General features: G+C 48.0%; 1 protein-coding gene across 1 annotated transcript in view; it reads left to right on the top strand.

The window, feature by feature from the left end:
• Positions 1 to 18,849, top strand: part of CRACDL (CRACD like) — a 56,417-nt gene that overhangs the window by 28,062 nt on the left and 9,506 nt on the right. The window contains exon 6 of the mRNA XM_045885142.2: positions 2,773 to 4,399. Coding sequence (XP_045741098.2) covers positions 2,773 to 4,399 — 1,627 coding nt within the window. The remainder of the gene's footprint in view (positions 1 to 2,772; positions 4,400 to 18,849) is intronic.

Below are 18,849 nucleotides of genomic sequence, written 5' to 3'. Positions count from 1 at the left end.
TGGGCTTTTCTTACCTTAAAAACTCCATCTTGGCACAGTTAAAAAAACAAACAAACCTTGCCTATTAAGACTGTGATATTTATTACAAGTTGGAAAAACACTTCCAAGAGTGCATTTGGCCGCATCCTTCTGCCCCACCAGAGCAGAGGTCGGGAAAGAGAAACACACAAAAGACAAAAGCTGGCTGTTATCTCAGCATTTCATCCTGCTGCTCAGAACCGGGGCCTGCGTGTGGTTCTGACGCACCGGAAGCAGACGCCCGTGAACGTTTACGCCAGCGTCTCAGCACCCTGGCTGGTCCTCATCCCAACCCAGGCAGTGCCAGGAGCAGGGAATATTAACTCTCTTTTAGGAGGAGCAGCACGATTCTATGAGTAGCCCCAGGTCGTGGCGGACAGAGCTGCCAACTACAAGTCCCGGGTGTTAGACAGAGCCTGACACTACTTATCAGCAGTGTCCTCTGCCCAGAGATGACACAGATGCTGCCCCAAGACTTTCTTTCTGTGAGGGGAGGCCAATGAGCAGGCAGCCAGGACGGAGCCTCCATCTTGGTACAGGCTGAGCAGTGGGTCCTCCACTCCCTCTTCCTCCAGAGGACTGTAGGGGGTGAGGCTGCCGTGAGGGCCCAGAGGTGGAGGGCAGGGGCGGCGGCGGCGGAGAGGGAGCAGGTATATGCAGCCTTCCTGCTGTACCCAGTGCATGAGCCCAGGCTGAGTCAGAAGCCACTTTGCTCCCTGCAGAGCCTCTGCTTAGTGTCCAAGTCCACACTCCATGCTGCCTTCGTCCTGCCCAGCCCTTCACTGTTACCTCCTTGTAGCTGCCAGTGGCTTAAGTGGGATGTGGCCAGCTGGGCCTGCTTCTCAGCTTTCTGCTCATTTTGCGAGGGTTGTGATAGTTTTAAAACACGACCCACGTCCTGAACAGGTTTCAACATCAGTGATTTCCTGGAGTAGCAAAAGGCCAGTAACATCTTTTGAACCTGCGGCTTTTGAAAATTCTTCTGTAGATTTCTTTGAACGTCTTCATTTTTTTCAAATCCAGGGGACAAGGATTGTGCACCTTGGCAAGAGTTAGCTAAGGTATTGTCGCAAACATCCCAGTTATCTTATGTTCTGTTAGCAAGCAGATGCCAGCTGGGAGATGTTAAAATAACACCAGCAAACAACAAACACCTAACACAAACACTCCTCTACATTTCTTAACATAAAGGAAAGGAGATCTAATGCCCTCAACTTTTTTTCTTTTTCCCCCACGAAGATAGAAGTGTTTTCTAATGTCCTGAACTTTTTTTAGAAGATTGACCTCAACACCCTCAAGCTTTTGGTCATTTTCTCATAGTGCTTTTGAATGATTCACATGACTGCCTTGGTCTCTTCTTCCTAAGGAAGCAGCGACTAACTTTGGGTACGGCAAGGAGGAAGTTGGACTAAATTTAAATTCCAGAGACTTTTCAGGAGGAAAGTACAAGGCAGTGTTTGCTTGTCAAGCCAGTAGGGCTTCAGGAGAGGAAGAGCACTGTAAGCTGCAGGAAGAGGCAAGACTCCCTGTAGGAGTGGAATCTGAGACTGTCCTTGGGTGGTGCGGGTGGAGCGCCCTGGAGGTGTGGGGAAAGAGGAGCTGGCCAGTCACTCGGCCCAGAGTCTGGCACATTCAGTAGTGGGGGCTCGGCTTGACCTGAGCAGAGAGTGGGAGAAATAATTTAAGACCAGAGAATATAAGACCTTTAATTTGGCTGAAAAGTTTGGACTTTATCCGTCAGCTGTGGTTTGGGATGTTATCCAACAAGCTGTGGTTTGCTCTTGACTGTGTTTGAGGTGATAGGAATCACCCTTTAGGTAAACCAGTCTCCCTTCACCCTGGGGCCCATCCCTAGAGAGAGAGCACTGAGATGGGAAACTAGCTCTCAGGCAGCACAGAGAGAGCACCAGCTTTTTAGCTGAGCTAATAAGCTCAACCTTGACCAAGATGTGGCCCTCTCTGAGCTCCCAGTTCTCCAAGTGCAAAAAGGAAATAATCCTTTCTTACTGGGATGAATCAAGAGTAAGTGAAATCATAGGCGTGGAGTGCAAAGCACGGCAGACACCTGGCTTATTTGATCCCCTTTGCTTCATTTTTTAGAGCAGTGTCCGCTGGTTTGGTAGCTCAGCCACTGGAGCCTTACACTATTTACTTTAAGAGCATAGCCACAAGACTGTTGAATCACAGACCTGTACCTCTGAAACAAATAATACATTATATGTAAAAAAAAAAAAAAAAAAGATAGCAGGAGGGGAAGAATGAAGGGGGGGAAATCGGAGGGGGAGACGAACCATGAGAGACGATGGACCCTGAGAAACAAACTGAGGGTTTTAGAGGGGAGGGGGGGGATGGGTTAACCTGGTGATGGGTATTAAAGAGGGCACGTTCTGCATGGAGCACTGGGTGTTATACGCAAACAATGGATCATGGAACACTACATCAAAAACTAATGATGTAATGTGTGGGGATTAACATAACATAATAAATAAATAAAAAATATGCATTCAAAAAAAAAAAAAAGAGCATAGCTGCCACTGTTCTGCTGAAAGCTGAACTTGTAAGGCAAGTTTCCAAATAGAGCGTTAAGGGAAGGATTAAGAAGAGACACCATGTGTGAATGTCTGCTTAGGTGCCGGCTTTAGAGAGACACTGCTTCCTTTAAACCATATTAAGCCTTGTACAAAATGGAAAGGTCATAGGCTTCCTAATATTCGACGTAATGATGCTGTCTTTTGTCCTCTTTATTCCTCCAAGCGAGCACAGTCTGAATCCCTTTGTGATCTGACGGGTACCCCAGAGGAAGAGGAATACGATGAGAAGTCATTACGCAGAGCTGGCACAGAAGAGAGCCCCAGTTCTGCACAGCAGGATGTGGTAGTGGACAGAAGCGCAGAGCCGGTGGGGCCAGCCGCCATGCTGCAAGTGGGGGCGCTGCGTGCGAGGCGGGCCCGCCTGCAGCACTGCCCAGCCCTCAGTGCCAGCGCCGAGGAGGAGGAGGACAGCTTTCTTGGGGATAACCCCTCAAGCCGCGCGGCCACCCCCGAGGTCGCTGAGCCCGTGTCAGGCTCGGCCCCCTGCTCAGAGACCCTATCTCTGCCAGAAGGTTCCCCGCACCATGATCCCAACAGCGAAAACCAGAGGGAGGAAGTGTCCCTGGAAAGCACATGTCCCCCAGACAGGGAAACCGCTGATGAGGTGCTTTGCCCTTCTGGAGACGTGGAGATTTGGTTATCTCCCTCCATCCCCGAGGAGGACACGACAGCTCCTGAGACTGCCCCTGCCACCACCTTGGAGACTCCCCCGGGTCCAGAGGGGCCAGACCAGAGTGTCCAGAAGGAGGTGGAGCTGACGCTGGAAGTACCCGTGGCCGTGCCCGAGCCCGAGCCCGAGCCCGAGCCCGAGCCCGAGCCCGAGGGAGCAGGGAAGGGACCTCCCGAGGCCCCCGCCCCAAGCCCCCCGGCCCCCAAGAGCTGCCTGAAGCACAAGGCCCCGGCGGTGAGCGCGAGCCCCGGCGCGCCGCGCGCCTGCGAGTCGCCTGCGGAGGAGCCCACTCCCCGGCCCCTGGACGGAGAGGCCGCCCCCGCCGAGCAGCCCAGGGCCCAACCCGCGGAGCCCCCACAGGGGGGACCCGAGAGGCTGGCGCCGGGGCGGAAGGTGGAGCGGGGAGGCAGCGAGCTGCGGGCCGTGACGTTCTCGGTGTCGTCGGGCCGCGCGTGGCCGCGACCAGGCAGCGCCCGGGTGCTGGAGCACACCGGCCCCGCGGGCGCCTCGGCCGGCCGCCGGCCGCTTCCGAAGAGCAGCCTGGTCTGGAGGAGCGAGGCGGCGCTCGACGACCTGCGGGCGCCCCCCGAGCCGCACGGCGGGAAGCCCGCGACGGCCGGCGGCGGTTCTCGGGACTCGGGGGCCGGGCCGGGCCGGACCCCCCGGGATGCCCCTGGAGACCCCTGCCCGGCCGCCCGCGAGCCGCCCTCGGGGGAGGACAGAGGCCCCTTTCCCGTCAAGCTGCGCTCCACCTCTCTGTCCTTCAAGCACAGGGAGGCGTCCTCTGTGGAAGTCAGAGGGATAAAGAGATACAGCGCTGAAATCCGGTTAGAAAAAGGGGGGCTGGCTTTGCTCCCCAAAGACGAGAAATGTCCGGTCGCGAAGGCCCCCTCCCCTCGAGGGGCTCGGCCCCCGCATGAGCAGGGAAAGGGGAAGGCCCGGCCCTCGGAACCGCTCAGCGCCAAGCCTCCCCTGCCCAGGAAGCCGCTGCTGCAGAGTCGCCCCCTGCCGCCCCCGGACGCTGGTCCGGGTCCCGGGGAGCTGGCGAAGGCCGCGCCGCCCCCGGACCCCAGACGGGAGAGCCGGATGGCCGAGACGCGGTCGCCGCACAGGGCAGCTGGTAAGAGCCGGAGTCGCCTGGTGGGGAAGGGGCAGGACCGTGGGCAAATCCCACGTCCACGGAGTATGTCAGCACTTGGGGTGGAAACCTTGCAGGGGAACTGGGATTAAAAATCAGAATTTCTCCTGGTACCGCTAACACGATTGGTCAAGAGTTAGAAACTGAAGAAGGGGAGACAAATAGCAGGACTTTGTGGCAGTTCAGAGAAGTCAGGAAAATGTAAAAACATCTTGCTGCATATTCCCTGAGAGGAGATGGGGATCACTCAGCTGCTTCTTTCATTTCTTCCCTCAGGAGCTCAGTGAATTCCAGAATCCTGAGATACGGGTACTCTGGTAGATGGAGGTACTCCTGGGCCTACACCTCTTCTTGGTTAGAAATGAATCTTCTGGCTCCTCTCTAGTGTCCTTCTGACCTATCCCTCACCCCCAGGAGGAATTTTTTTTTTTTCCTGTTTAATAATCCGGCTCATGTGGCCCAGCCTCATGCAGGAAGCATCCCATTTATTGGAGTCACAAGCCTTTGGTAAAAGGGGAGCCCCCTCGGGGTGGGCGTTAACTTCCTGTCCCAAAAAAGAGATGGTGTGAAGGTTGGGGTAGAATGTAAGAATCTTCTAAAGCAACTGTCCTTTAAAATGAGTAGAGACAAAATAGATGACCTTTCTATGTCTTTGACATTTGTCACTTTTTATTTTTAGTGTTTCAGATGAAACGAGAAATCTGTTGGAAGTGGGTATTTGTGGCAGAGCTAAAGAATATTTCGTTGCTGGTTCTTTTATTAATGGAAATCAGTGTGCCAGAAACAAAGCTATGCAAACGAGTTATGTGTGCATGTGATGAAGGCCCTAAGGAGTTTTCCATGGCAAATTTTATTTGAAAAAAAACAACAACAAAACTTTCAGGATGTTTTAAGTGGCTATTCTAGGTCCAGGACTCCGCTGAAACACTGCATTGTGAGACTGAGGAAGTAGGACCCCGTTCTCTAGGGACCCCACACCCTGAAAAGAAGATGGAAGTGCACACATATGAGGAAAAAATTAGCTCACAGAAAGCAATGTAAAGACAGGTTCAAAGAAATTCTTATCTTTTCTGCCTCCCTCCTAGGAAGTGAGTGAAAATGCAGTGTGTGTGTATATACATATATACACATACAGTGCTTTAAGTTGTGAAGGTGACAGTTCTAGGCAGAAGTGCCAGGAACACGCCGTCAAAGAGCCCGCATGCGTGGCCTTCCTGATCGACAGCCCCTTGGCTCAGCGGTGATTTTTTGCTGTTGCTGCGGCCACTACATTAGGATAGTCAGTGAGGGAGCTTTGGGAGAGGTTCAAGCTGGAGCTCATGATCCACTCTGCGAATCGCCAGCGAGGCTATTGAAGCTATGATAGAGTGTTTCAGAAACCCATTGAGATATCAAGGGAGGAGGGGGTTTGCTCAGTGCAGATAAAACCCTGACATCAACACCGTCCACCTTCATAGCCCGGAATTGAAAATGTCTCTCAGGGGCTTGCTGACTGAATGGAACTTAAACACAGGATACTTGGGTTCATGGTCAGAGCTGGAAAAGCAGCTTCGGAGGGCAGTGCTTGACACATTAATAATTTATAACTTCCTCAGCCTAAGCTGTGCGAGTTAGGATTGCTTATTGTCAAATGCCTGGAATGGTCTATAAAGACCTTATCTTTTTTCTTTAATTTATACAATACAATATACTATGTATTAACAGCTTGGCTTAAAAGCATAGCATAAAAGAACTGTCTTGTCCATTTATTAACATTTTCTAAGCCACAGAAATAACCGATCCAGATGAATTCCAGGGTGAAAGAATCCAGGTTACTTTAGGGCGGGGGTAGTGATTTTCATTTCAGTGCAGAGAGAGGAAGGGAAGAATTACCCTCATTCTGCTTGAAACCCACTCTCCCAAAGTGTGGCTGGTATTTGAGGGGCAAATATCAGGACAGGCTGTGGCTGCTGCCTGGGACCTTGGGGTCTGGGGGCTGCCTCATGTAGACCAGAGCAGAATCGCGGGGTCTTTGCTGTCAGATCCCATTAGTGAAAGCAGCCTCTGTGTCTCCCCCAGACACTGGATCTGCTTGTGGTTTAACTCATTCTTATTATTTCTGTCATCCTCATTGCTCCCAAAATCTAGCCACTGGAGGCAATGAAATTCATATAAAACATACAGATAATAAAAGTTTTAATAACAGTATTATTCAGTTTTCCAGAAAGGCCTAATTACTGCTGTTTATTATCTTGTGGTAGCAGGCACTTTACCCAGAACTCCCAGATGGGCTGCCACCCGTGTACCCCTTTCAGGGGCACACACCATAAAGCTAGGTGACTGAGGTGTCCCAGATGGGACTCAAGCACTTTGTCCTCAGCACTCCTGCTTATCCTTCCTCCTCTCGTCCACATTCTGTCTTCCTTCTCTGACGGCGTGGAAGAACCCTTCAGCGGGGGAGGCAGGGAGGATTCCCCAGTTGTTGCAGTAAACAGAGGAGCCCAGCTTTGCCAAGTGGGCTGGACCTCACAGGGCCACGTTGGGGTGGTTACCGCAAGGCCAGTACCATATTTGTGCTCATCAATGCAAAGGAGACCATTAATAGGAGGTGAATGGCTCAGGGTTACCAGCCTTGTTCATTTGTGCAGGACATTAACCCTCCTCCTGGTAGGCCAGTCCGTATCGGAGTCTAAATGACAGGTCGGAAAGCATCCTCCTGAGCACAGGATGAGTTAGGCAAAAGACTTAGAGATTCTCGTGTGGAAAAATGGTAAAATACACAAAGTATATAGAAAAAACCAGCCACTTAGGAGTCCGCTTTCTAGATGTTGTCCTGTTGGCCTTTCCTTCTGGTCATTCTTCTTTCTCTGTTTGTAATTTATATTTCATGTAGTTGTCACATGTGGGATATTTTGGAGAATAGCTAGACAAATTGCCATTGTCACCTAGGGGCCTCATCTGATAATGAGCCTTACCCTGCAGTCAAGCTCATTACGTCCGGACGGGCTGGTGATAACTGGCACACCCAGGTCTCTGAACCTCTTTCTCTAGTATTCACTCATTATGCATCCATTCTTGCAACAAATATTTCATGTATTTCTGCCATGCACACAGCACTGTGCCGGCTCTAAAAGGCAGTCAGGACAAACATGAGGACCTCCTCTCAAGGAGCTTACCAGTCTGAGGAGGCAGGTGGCAGCTGGCTGCCACAGGGGAGTGTAGGTAGATGCCCATCTTGTCTTTGGGTGTCGGGCGCATTTTCTGGAGGAAAGCAACTGTCACCTACTCTAATGATATAGTTACTTTAGATGTATTCAAGTTCATTTGAGTAGGGGGTCTTTTTTGGTATCATGCTAAAAAATATACAGTTGATCATTGAACAGTGCAGGGCCTAGGGGCAGTGGCCCCCTGTGCGGTCAAAAAATCCACATATAATCCCAAAAATTTAACTACGAATAGCCTACTCTTGATCCTTTATTGATAACATGAACAGTCGATTAACATATATTTTGTATGTTGTATGTATTGTATATTGTATTCTTACTGTTAAGTAAGCTGACAAAAAAGTAGCTAAAAATTCAAGAAAATCATAAGAGAAAGTATGTTTACAGTACTCTGTTTATCCAAAAAAAATTCAAATATAAATAGATGCTAGCACTTCACATCTTTGTTGTTCAAGGGCCAACTGTGTTCATATATCTTGAATTCTTAAAGAAAACCAAGTCTGCTCATGCCTGTCTGTCTTTTTGGCCTATCCTCCCCTTCACCATTCCTTCCCAACCAAGTATGATCAACACTCTGGGCCTCTGTTTCTCCACCTTTCCTGTGCCCCTCAAACGGCATGTGTTTTTTCATCCTTGGTTGCCTCCCAGTGCACCAGCCTCTCCTTGGTGCCCCCAGACAGAACACATCTCAGGTTTCCACCTGTTTCCTCAAGTTCTGTCTTCCCTTGACCCCCTCAGCCATAGCAACCAGCCCCTGGCCATCTGTGGGCACACATCTCAACATTCATAATTCAGCTTATCCACACCTCCCCCACCCCAGATCATTTTCCTTCTCAGTTCCCCCATCTATGCAGATAAGCTAGAGAGCTCCGAGTCATCAAAAAGATTTTCATGTGGAAAATACTGAAAGGCCTAAAAATTATAGGGAAAAATCACCTTGTAATCCTGCTTTTCTACAATCACATAAAAAGGGACATGCCTTTCTGACCAAAATGGAGTAAACACACACCACCCTATCCCTCCCACTGCTAAAATTTAAAACCCTGGACCAAATGCAGGAAGTGAATGTCAGGATTCTGAAAGGCAGGTAAGAGTGGATGGGCTGGGTAGTGAGATCAGGACTCTGAAGACCTCCCTGCCCTACCACCGTGGTACCAACAACCCTTGCAGGCCCCAGCTCTGTGATTCTCCAGTCCTGCTCCTCTTGCTCCCAGCCCAGCACCGGCTCCACAGGACAGAGTTTGTCGGATGGTCTTGGCCCTACTCCAGGTGAGTGCTGGCAGCTAAGCAGCAAGCCGCTATATGTGAAAGCAGTCCCAGCAGGGTGGAGCTCCTTGGATTTTCTCATCCCTATGCCAGACCAGTGCCAGCAGCAGACTGGAACCTCTTGTCCTGGTCACTGTGGCAATGGCGTCTTTTAGGGCAGAGCTTTTTTAATCCTTCCAGTCCTACTCAGGTGAGCACCAGCAAAAAGGCACCCACCTCCACCCACAGCAGCACCTGAGAGTCAGAGCCCTTTAATTCTCGAGACAGCACCCGGCAGAGATCCGGTAATGAAACTACAGCCCCTCCACAGCAGTGGCAACAGTGACAGGTGTGCTGGTGGTGGGCCCACGGGCTTCTTTCTCTCACCACTCTGCCCTGAGGGGCCCCAGTCACGAGAGCACACCGCAGTGCAGAGGCTAAGCCCTGGTTTTCTAGCCAGAGAACCTTGGGGGTGGAAATCATAGAAAGGAAGGGTTCTTTACCTACGTGTATGAAGTGCAGGATTCTTCTCCAAGTTGCACCTGCATGAGACCAACTAGAATCAGCACAGCAAAACCTTTGAGAATTTTAACAGGACCGAGTCTCAACATAACACTCAAAATGTCTAGGATACAAACCAAAAGTATCCAACATACAAAAGAATCAGGAGAACCTAAAAAATTCTCTAAGAAAAAAGCAGTCAACACACCCCAAACTTGAGGTGATCCAAATGTTAGCATTATTAGACACTTTATTTTTATTTATTTTTAACAACAATATTTATTTTTAAAAAAACACAACAAACTCATGAGTTTATGGTTTTAAAAACACTGCTTATTTTGTGCCCTCTTATGCTTGAATATAAAGCTCTCTCTGAATATTAGTAAGAGCCACTATATGAAATTTATTATTAATCATCTTTTTTTAGGCACAAAGCTTTGCTGTATTTTTTTTTTAGCAGCAGGAACTGGAATTGAAGTTAGACAAAGACTTGAAAGCAACAAGTACACCATTTTCTATGAAGTAAGAGTGAGCACTCTTGAAATGAATGGAAAGATAGAAATTTTCTGCAAAGAAATAGAAGCTATTAAAAAAATACAGGCTTCTTAGAACAGGAAAACACAGTAACAGAAATAAAAGAGTCATTAGAAGAACTCAGTAGAATAGAGATCACAAATGAACCCATGAACTTCAAGACAGATGAATAGGAAATATCTAGCCTGAGTGTAGAGAGAGAGAAAAAAAAAAAAGCCTCAGAGACCATTGGAACAATATTAAAAAGTCTAACATTCATATCACAGGAATTCAGAAGGAGAAGAGAAAGATTTGAGCAGAAAAAAACATCTGAAGGAATAGTGACTGAAAACTTCCTAAATTTTTGAAAAACATGAATTTACAGATCCAAGGAGCTCAGGTGAATTATTTTTGCCTTTGTTTTAAGAAAGCCATATTTGCATGGGTTTATTTCATCTTCTCAACAAATGGTTCTGGAGCATGTGAACATCCATAAGCAAAAATAGGAACCTTGACCTAAGTCTCACATCATGTACCATGATTAACTCAAAAGGGGGCCAATGAGTTAAATATAAAGTGAGACTACAAAACTTTCAGGAACTTTTAGGAGAAAATCTTTGGAACATAGGACCAGGCAAAGAGTTCTTAGACTTGACATCAAAGCATGATCCATAAGAGGAAAAATTGATAGATTGGACTTCACCAGAATTAAAAACTTTTGCTCTGCCAAAGACCCCATTAAGAGGATAAAAAGACAAGCTACAGAATGTGAGAAAATATCTGCAAACCACATATCCAATAAAGGATTAGTATCTAAAATATATAAAGAACTTCCAAAGGTCAACAGTACAAAGCCAAAAAATACAGTTAGAAAATGGGCAGAATACATGAGCAGATATTTCACCAGTGGGAATATACCAATGGCAAAGAATCATGTGAAAAGATGTTCAACATCATTAGCCATTAGAGAAACACCAATTAAGACGATACTGAGATATCATTACATATTAGAATGGCTGAAATAAAAGAGCTAGTCTGACCACATGCTGGAGAGGACGCAGAGCAACTGGAACTCTTACACATTGCTAGGGGAAATGCAAAATGGTGCGGTCACTTTGGAAAACAGGTTGGCGGCTTCTTAACAAAATTAAAAATACATTTACATTGTGACATAGCAATTCCACATCTAAGTATTTATCCTAGATAGATGAAAACTTAGGTTCACACAAAAGCCTTTATGTGAATGTGTATGGCAGCATTATTCATAATCACCAAAAACTGGAGACACCCCAAATATCCTTCAATCAGTCATTCAAATAATGGAATATTACTCAGCAATAAAAAAAGAATGAACTGTCAGTACACACAATAATGTCTTAAATGCATATGCTAAGTGAAAGGAACCAGTCTTAAAAGATTACAAACTGTATTATTCCATTTATATGACATCTGGATGAGGCAAAAATATAGAGACAGAACAGATCAGTAGTTGTCAGGGGCTGGGGGTAGAGGTAGGGTCCCCCTACAAAGGGGTAGCATGAGAGAATTCTTTGGGGTGTTGACCATGTGTATTTGTGACTTTTCACAAGAATCTAAGTGTGTTAAAACTCCTAGAACTCTATAACAAAAAAGATGAATTTTACTCTATGTAAATTTTAGAATAATCGTTTAAATGGCACAAAAAAGTGACAGTCGCCTTTTCTCCACCCCTCTCTGAACCTCGGAAATCCCACCCACAGAAAGAGCCACCACCAGCTCCTTCCTGTGCCCGTTGCAGTCCGAGCTACATCAGTATCAACATACAGATAGAGGCACATGAATCTTTTTTTTTTTTCCCCACGAAAGTGCTATACGTGTTGGCTCACAATTTGATACTTTTACTCCACAATAAGACATGGGCCTCTTTTCTGATCAGAATGAGTCACTCGATCTCATTCCTTTTAAGGGCTACGGAGTACACCATACCATATTTTATTTAACCGTTCCCTACTTGAAGGGCATTCGGAGTGTGTTGAGGTTTTTTGTTTTTGTTTTTTTTTTTTTCTGCAATAACCATTCTTTTTTATTTCAATGGAATCACACTGTTGCTTCTCTAGGATAGATTCTTAAAAGTGGGCTTTCTGACTCAAGCTTCAGATTGCCCCCCATAAAGGTGGTACCAGTTCACACATCTTGGCACAGAATAGAGATTTTTCTCCCCCTTCTCATCAGCACGAGGTGTTGTCAGTCTTTTTTTTTTTTTTTTTTTTTCAGTCCGATGGATGAAAATGTCCTCTTTGGTCAGCAGGTCCTGGCCATCCTAATGTGGAGTGTCTTTATCCTGCCCCCACGTCAGCCCTCCTGGTCTTTAACCCGACGCCCACAGCACTTCCCTGTGACTCTCTCTTCCCTGGTCTGGGTCTAACCATGGAGTTTTCCTCTTTAAAACTCTCGATGCCTTCCAACTGTATATGGGAATAAAAGTTAGACGTATTTAAGGCTTTGTAGATTCTGGCCAAGGTCAACATTTCTGCCTTCCTAAGTTCGCTGGGCTACTCCTTCACTTCCTCTGACATCTCCAGCCCCACCCCTGCCACCAGCTCCCCTCCCCACTCTGCACACACCCCTGCTTGCCCCGAGCACACTCTGCATTTCTGAACTCAAATCTTGAGCCCCCTGAGCACATCCACGGTTTTGTTTTTCTCTGTGGAGTGTCCGTGCCTGGGGGTCTCCTGACCTGCAGTGGGTGTACCCTGCCGTGGTTTGCAGGACACGAAGGGCAAGGCACGGGGCTGGGTGGTAAGATTGAAGAGTGTGGATATAGAGGTTTTACTCCAAGGTCCAACCTTCGGGGGCTGTGGGGTTCTGAGCAAGTGACTTTCTTAACCTCTGAGTCTTCATTTCCTCCTTTGTAAAACAAGGTTATTAGTAATAGTAATACGCGGGGCAGCAAAAGCATTGAAACTACAAAATGTGCTGCAGTTTCAGCCATAATTTCCTAAGGATGTACCAAAATATCCTCATCTGAGCTGCCTAGAACAGTATGTGGGAATGGGATTCTCTCTGTCCTGGTTTAAACCAGTGAAGGCACCAACATGGGAAGACGAGACCCCAGAGAGAATGTGTGTGCGGAATATTGCAGAATAGAGACTGTTTCTCACCGCCCCCCCCCCCCCCCATCAGCACTAGGTGCTGTCAGTCTGTCATTTTTTTTTTTTTTCAATCTGATGGATGAAAATGTCCTCTTTGATCAACAGGTCCCGCCATCCAAATGTGGATACCAGGAAGGTATGAGAATCTTCTGGTTCCCATCTGGGGCAGGGTAATGGACCGTAGGAGATCAGGGTCATGCTCTGCTTTGCTCTGTCTAAAACCTGGCAGCCCAGCAGTCAGGTTCCTACAGAGGTGCAGCCCACTCCCTAGGGTGTGGAGGAGCAGTGCCACCCACCGTCCATCTACCCCACTGGTGTCACTTTAGAGTGCATGAGTCACTTTTCTCCAGGGCAGCCATAAACCTCGTGTGGGGACTGAAGCCCCCTGTGCGCTTAGCCCAGGACTCAGTACGGTGGGAGAGAAGTGGGCTTGAAGAAGGAAGGCAGCATCTTCATGACAGAAGCGGGCGAGTGTCCCGGGCAGAGGGTGCCAAAAGCCTGAGGGGTGAGGCCAGAGTTGAGGACTGCAGGGACACCAGCAGGACAGCCCTGGGAGCGGATGTCCAGACACAAGGCAGGGGGCACTGGCTGATTTCAGGGAGCGTTCACCAGATCCTGGAACAGGGGCATCAGCCCAGCTCAGGAATTGGACCACCTGGTCGGTCGGGCACGCTGTGTCAGCCAGAAGGCATCATGGGCTCTTGCAAGGCTCCCTCGGCCCCGAAACTTAGAGCAGCACTGAGATCATTGGTTCATAGTGCTGGCCGCAAATTGGGGTCATCACCCCCACGGGCTCAGGTTGATGGGTGCAGGGGGAGCCCAGACGATGGGAGTGTTCTGCAGGTGATCCTAACGTGAGGCCAATGTGGAGAATGCCTGTTCTAGGGCAGCGCTTCTCAAACGTACAGATGTCTGTGAATCTCCTTTAAATGAAGATTTGGATTCTGATGAGGACAGTACTGCTAGACTGCAGATCAACATTTGAGTGGCAAGGATCCAAATCTATGTTAAGCAACATGGAACTGTTAGCCTCATGTGGCTGTTTGTTTGTTTGTTTATTTATTTATTTTAAGTAAACTCAACGTGGGGCTGGAACTCAGGACCCCAAGATCAGTTGCACGCTTTACTGACTTGAGCCAGCCAGGCACCCCACGTGTGGCTGTTTAAATGTAAACTTAAATGAATTAAAATTAAATTTGAAAAAATCAGTTTCTCAGTCACACTGGCCACATCTCAAGGACTCAGCAGCCCTGTGTCTTATGACTAGCTGGCAGCACAGAGAGCATTTCCACTGCTGCAGAAAGTTCTATTAGATGGCACTGTTATGGGGCAAGTAGCAGCTTCCGTCTGACACCCTATAAGAGCTGTGCACCTCACCTGTTTGTGTGTCTGTCTCCTGTGCTGTAACGGCTTCCCAAAGTCAGGGTCTGCAGTGGATTTACCCATCACTTAACACTCAGTATACAGGTAAATAATGACAATAATAGTTAATGTATATCAGGCACTCACTAAGTGCCAAAAATCATATTAAATGCTTTACATTTTAATTTCCAACAATAATCCTATTTTATAAATGGGAAAGCTGGAACGCAGCGTAAAGTGAAAGAACTTGCCCAAAGGAACATAGCAGGTGACCTGGGGAGGGGAGTTTGGTGCCGTGTAGACATCCTCTGCAGCCAGACGTTCTTCACTGTTATGCCGTTCTGTGGCAATGTTGTCCCCCAGCAGACATTTGGCAGTGTCTGGAGACCTACTTGATTGTCACAGCTGTGGTGGGAGGGAGACGCTACCAGCATCTAGTGTGAGGGGTTAAGCGTATCACAGTACACAGGACAGCCCCCAACACCGAAGAATCATCCAGAATGCGGGGTGGCGGGGGTAGTCACCATTAAGGTGGTCCTTAATATGAAATGGTCTGTGATGTAGTGAATGAAGAGTAAAGACAAAGCCTGTGTTCAAATCCCAGCTTTGTTACGTATCAGCCGTGTGATCCTGGACAAGTCCTTTACTCCATGAGATTCTGTGCTCCTGTCTCTGAAATGGGGGGTTAAAAAGGTTCTTACAGGGAGGTTTGTGAGGGTCATTAGATATGATACTGCTCTGAAAATCAAGACTCAATAAACCTTAGCCGTGAACATTTCTTGGGTGGAGAGAGATTTCCCTACCTGTCCGGGGGGAGCGAGGCAGGGCCGACAGATAACAGAGGAAGGAAAATCTAAGCCCTGTGGACAAGGGCCATTCCTGAAACTAATCACTTGTTCTCCAGTGGCCACTTGAGACAGATCTTGCAGAATTCCAGCTGTCCCTGGAGAGCCACAAGGAATCCAAGGTGGGGTGTTTGTGTCCATGCTGAATTATAAGAGAGTGCCATGTAATAGAGTTTTGCTACTTTTTCTCCTTTGTCTACGGTAGCTCAAAATTATTTTCAGATCAACAGTGGCTCTCCGTCCCCAGTTATATTACCTGGTAGGTAATGGACAGCTGTCTCCATGCCCAGAGATGGACTTTGGTCACTGCCTTCTGCTGAGAGGCTGTTTTAATTGCACGGTGGCAGGTGAGTGAATGGACTTGAGTCCAGGCTTGCGTATCACAACTCTACGTCCTCGAGCCCGTCTCCACCTTCTGGGGTCTCCACTTTGAGATGAGGGAATCAGGCTGGACGGCTTGGGGATGTCTGCCAGGCTTGCCCTGCGGAGCACTGGGCGGCTGTACCTGAAGCTAAGCCAAGAGCCTGGCAAAGCCTCTGACGCCTGGGGCGCCCCCAGTAAATGTGCCTGCACGTGCCCAGGTTCCCGACCTCACACATCCAAATACAGATGTGATTCGTGCATTGATTTTTGTTTATAAATGCTTTTTCACAGATTTCTCACCTAGGAGCAACAGAGCCCTAAAGCAGTTATAGCTTGTGCTATGAAAACAACAAGAAAAAAAGTAAAGCAGACCCCAGGCCCCCACTGGGGAAAAGACTCACATAAATTGCCACTGTGGAGGCCTGCATGAACCCCTGCCCTTGGACAAGGACTGACCACTCCCCCGCTGAGGAACATGCTGTGTTATCAGACCCTCATAAATGCTGACATTGGGAAGCCTTCTGACTCCATCGGCCCTTTCCCCAGGCCTGCATCACTTATAAAACCATGACGCCCTGAGAGTTAGCGGTATCGTTTGACGGAGTGTGCCCCACGTGGGTGAACAAGGGGGACATGCTCCCTGGAGATTGTCCATGAAACCAGGAAAAAGGGCACAGTCTTGGCCCTCACAGGCTCTCACCTCTTATGATCCAAACAAGCTACCAGGACTGTTTAAAACAACAGTGGCATTTTTTTTTTTCCTGTTAACATGGGTTTGAAGATTGTGAGAGAGGAAATCTGTAGGTCTGAGGGTGGGTCTTAGGAGCTGGGGTGAGGAGGAAACCCCAGCAGTGTCTCCTGACCTTGGAGTAGGGAAAAGCCATGGTGGCCGGGAAAGAGGCTCCCAGACACAGTTGTTGTCTTCTTGAGAGTGCCATTTTGCCATCAGGCTGTGAAGTGAGTGTTTAGAGAGGTATGTTCTCTGCCCTTGCTGGCCCATGAAGTCTTATTTCGGGGAGGAAAGGGAGGAGGAGGGATTCAGGATAAACCTTCAGAGGATGGAGCAAGAGGGCGATGGGCTGGGTGAGGGGGGACAGCAGTAGGAAAGGTGAGTGGTCCAAGGACCTCCTGGCGCTTTTGAGGACTGAGGGAATGTGAAGAGGATGGGAAGGTTCTGCTGACCAGGGAGGGGACACCCTTGGGAGAACCCCGGCCCCCTCCAGCAGTAGCCTTGCCTAAGTGCAGTGTGGAAACAGCTCCGTGGTGCACACTTGCCTTGTTTCTGTATCTGGACAGGGAGCTGGACTCTTCCTCCTTGCTATCCAAGCACCAAGTGAGTCCTGATTATCCTAGAGTAGTTTTTGTGGGTTGTTTTGTTTGTTTTTTACTAAGAATGATACACATGCAAAGAAAGGCACAGATCATATGTGTGCAGCTTCATGAATTTTCACACACCAAACATACCAGACAAGAAACAGAAGGAGACCAGTGCCCCAGAGGCCCCTCGTGCCCCCTGCCAGCAGGCTCTGGGACTCATTCCTGGACCATGGACCATGTGTTAGCTGTCGAAGGATCCTTCTATTCCCAATTGCTCTTTCAGAAGAGCCTGTGTGCAGGGCCCTGGAGAGAGGTGTTAGATTAGAAACAGCCTTCCTGTCTGTAGACTCAGCACTTGCCACAGCCTGGTGCCTCGTGGGCACTCATCAGGTACAGTTGATTCTCATTATTTAGAGTAGTTATGCTCCATAAAGTTGCTGTGAATCCTGAATTAGCGAATACCGAACCACTGCTCCTAGAAGAAATAGAGTAGAAATCAGAGTTAGTGAGCCTCTGATTACATTTCATCAACCGATCAGCACATAACCTTGTTTTATGTGTGTTTCTGTTTAAAGACACCGTATTGTATGTATTAGTGATTAATTACCATCCAGCTCACAGCCAACAAAACTGAAACTCAGGCCTGAATGAAGTTCATCTGACAAACCTATTTTCTCCGTGAGGTACCTCACAGTCTTCTTGTGCTCGGGAACACTGGACAGCGCTTTAGCAATAGATGTGGGGGGTATTTTAGACAGTAAAATCCCCCCAGAAAACCCCAAAAATGCAAAAAATGTGGCACTAAGTTTACCGCGAAAAGGACATTTGTTTACAGTATGAAAGCAGAAACAGGAAAGAAACTGAGAGTCCCATCAGCTGGGACCGTGCTCGTCCAGATATTCAAATTTTTCACTGCTCTGCGCGTGTCTGCAGTTGCCCGTGAAGGGTCACAAGAACCGGTCTGGGCGTTACAAGTACATTTTAGCGAGTAGGCGAATTCACAAACACGGAATCCACAAACAGGGAGGACTGACTGTATTGGTTGAATGAGGAGAGGAAGGAATGGCAGTTAGTTTAATTTGGAGGTAGAAGAAGAGCACAGCCCCATCGCGCATCATTCAAAACAGGAGCTTGCTCTGTGTAAAGCCCTTACTCCCCAAACGCTCAGCACAGTTTTGAGACAGTTTGCTCACAGTTAAAAGCCCAAGTTCTACTATAAGATCGCCCAGCCTAGCTCATGGACAGCACTGGTGAGGAACGACTGCAGACTTTGCCAGCATGTATTGATCAGGCACTGTCTGTGTAAGCTGAGACTGACAATCGATCAATAAATGCTTTTTAAAAGACCCCAAACCCTCACCTTTCATGTAGGAAACCCGGCATAAACCCTGAGCATAGGTGAGACCTCACGTGTCCCCAGAGTCCAGGATCCCACCCCCACTCCACCAGGCCCCTTAGTGTGTGTTGACCCACCTCATCACCCCCATGTAACCCAGGGCCGTGGTGGAGGACCTGGAGGGGAGACAGAAACGGAGGATGTTTGCTGTTATTGGAGCACCTAGGCACTGTTCTGGCTCTAGCTAGTTGAGACAGATGTTAATGATGCATGCACTTGAGATCAGAAATCTTAGAGTGTAAACTCAGGCCTCTCTTTCCACAAAGAGTGTTTTGAAAAGCTGGGAATGAGCCGTTGATACGTATTTTTAAGATGACAGCATAATGGAAAAAGTTCGAAGGAACATGCCCAAGTGTTAGCACAGTTCTCCTGGCTTATTGATTTACGGGAAACTTTCTTCTCCTTTTTTATACTTTCATCTGCCTTCTGAATCTGTACAATGTGCATGTGTACTTTTATAAACAAGGAAGACATTTGTGAAAGAAAGAGCCTAAAAATTGTGACTTCAAAAATGGCAGCATATGCTAAATTTTCTAGCGGCGTAAGAATCCCGCCG

This window comes from Mirounga angustirostris, unplaced genomic scaffold (genome assembly GCF_029215605.1).
Source record: "Mirounga angustirostris isolate CCGP_5_RB_7025 unplaced genomic scaffold, mMirAng1.0.hap1 SCAF_10, whole genome shotgun sequence".
NCBI classification, from domain to species: Eukaryota; Metazoa; Chordata; class Mammalia; order Carnivora; family Phocidae; genus Mirounga; species Mirounga angustirostris.
This window is presented reverse-complemented; position numbering and strand designations above follow the sequence as displayed.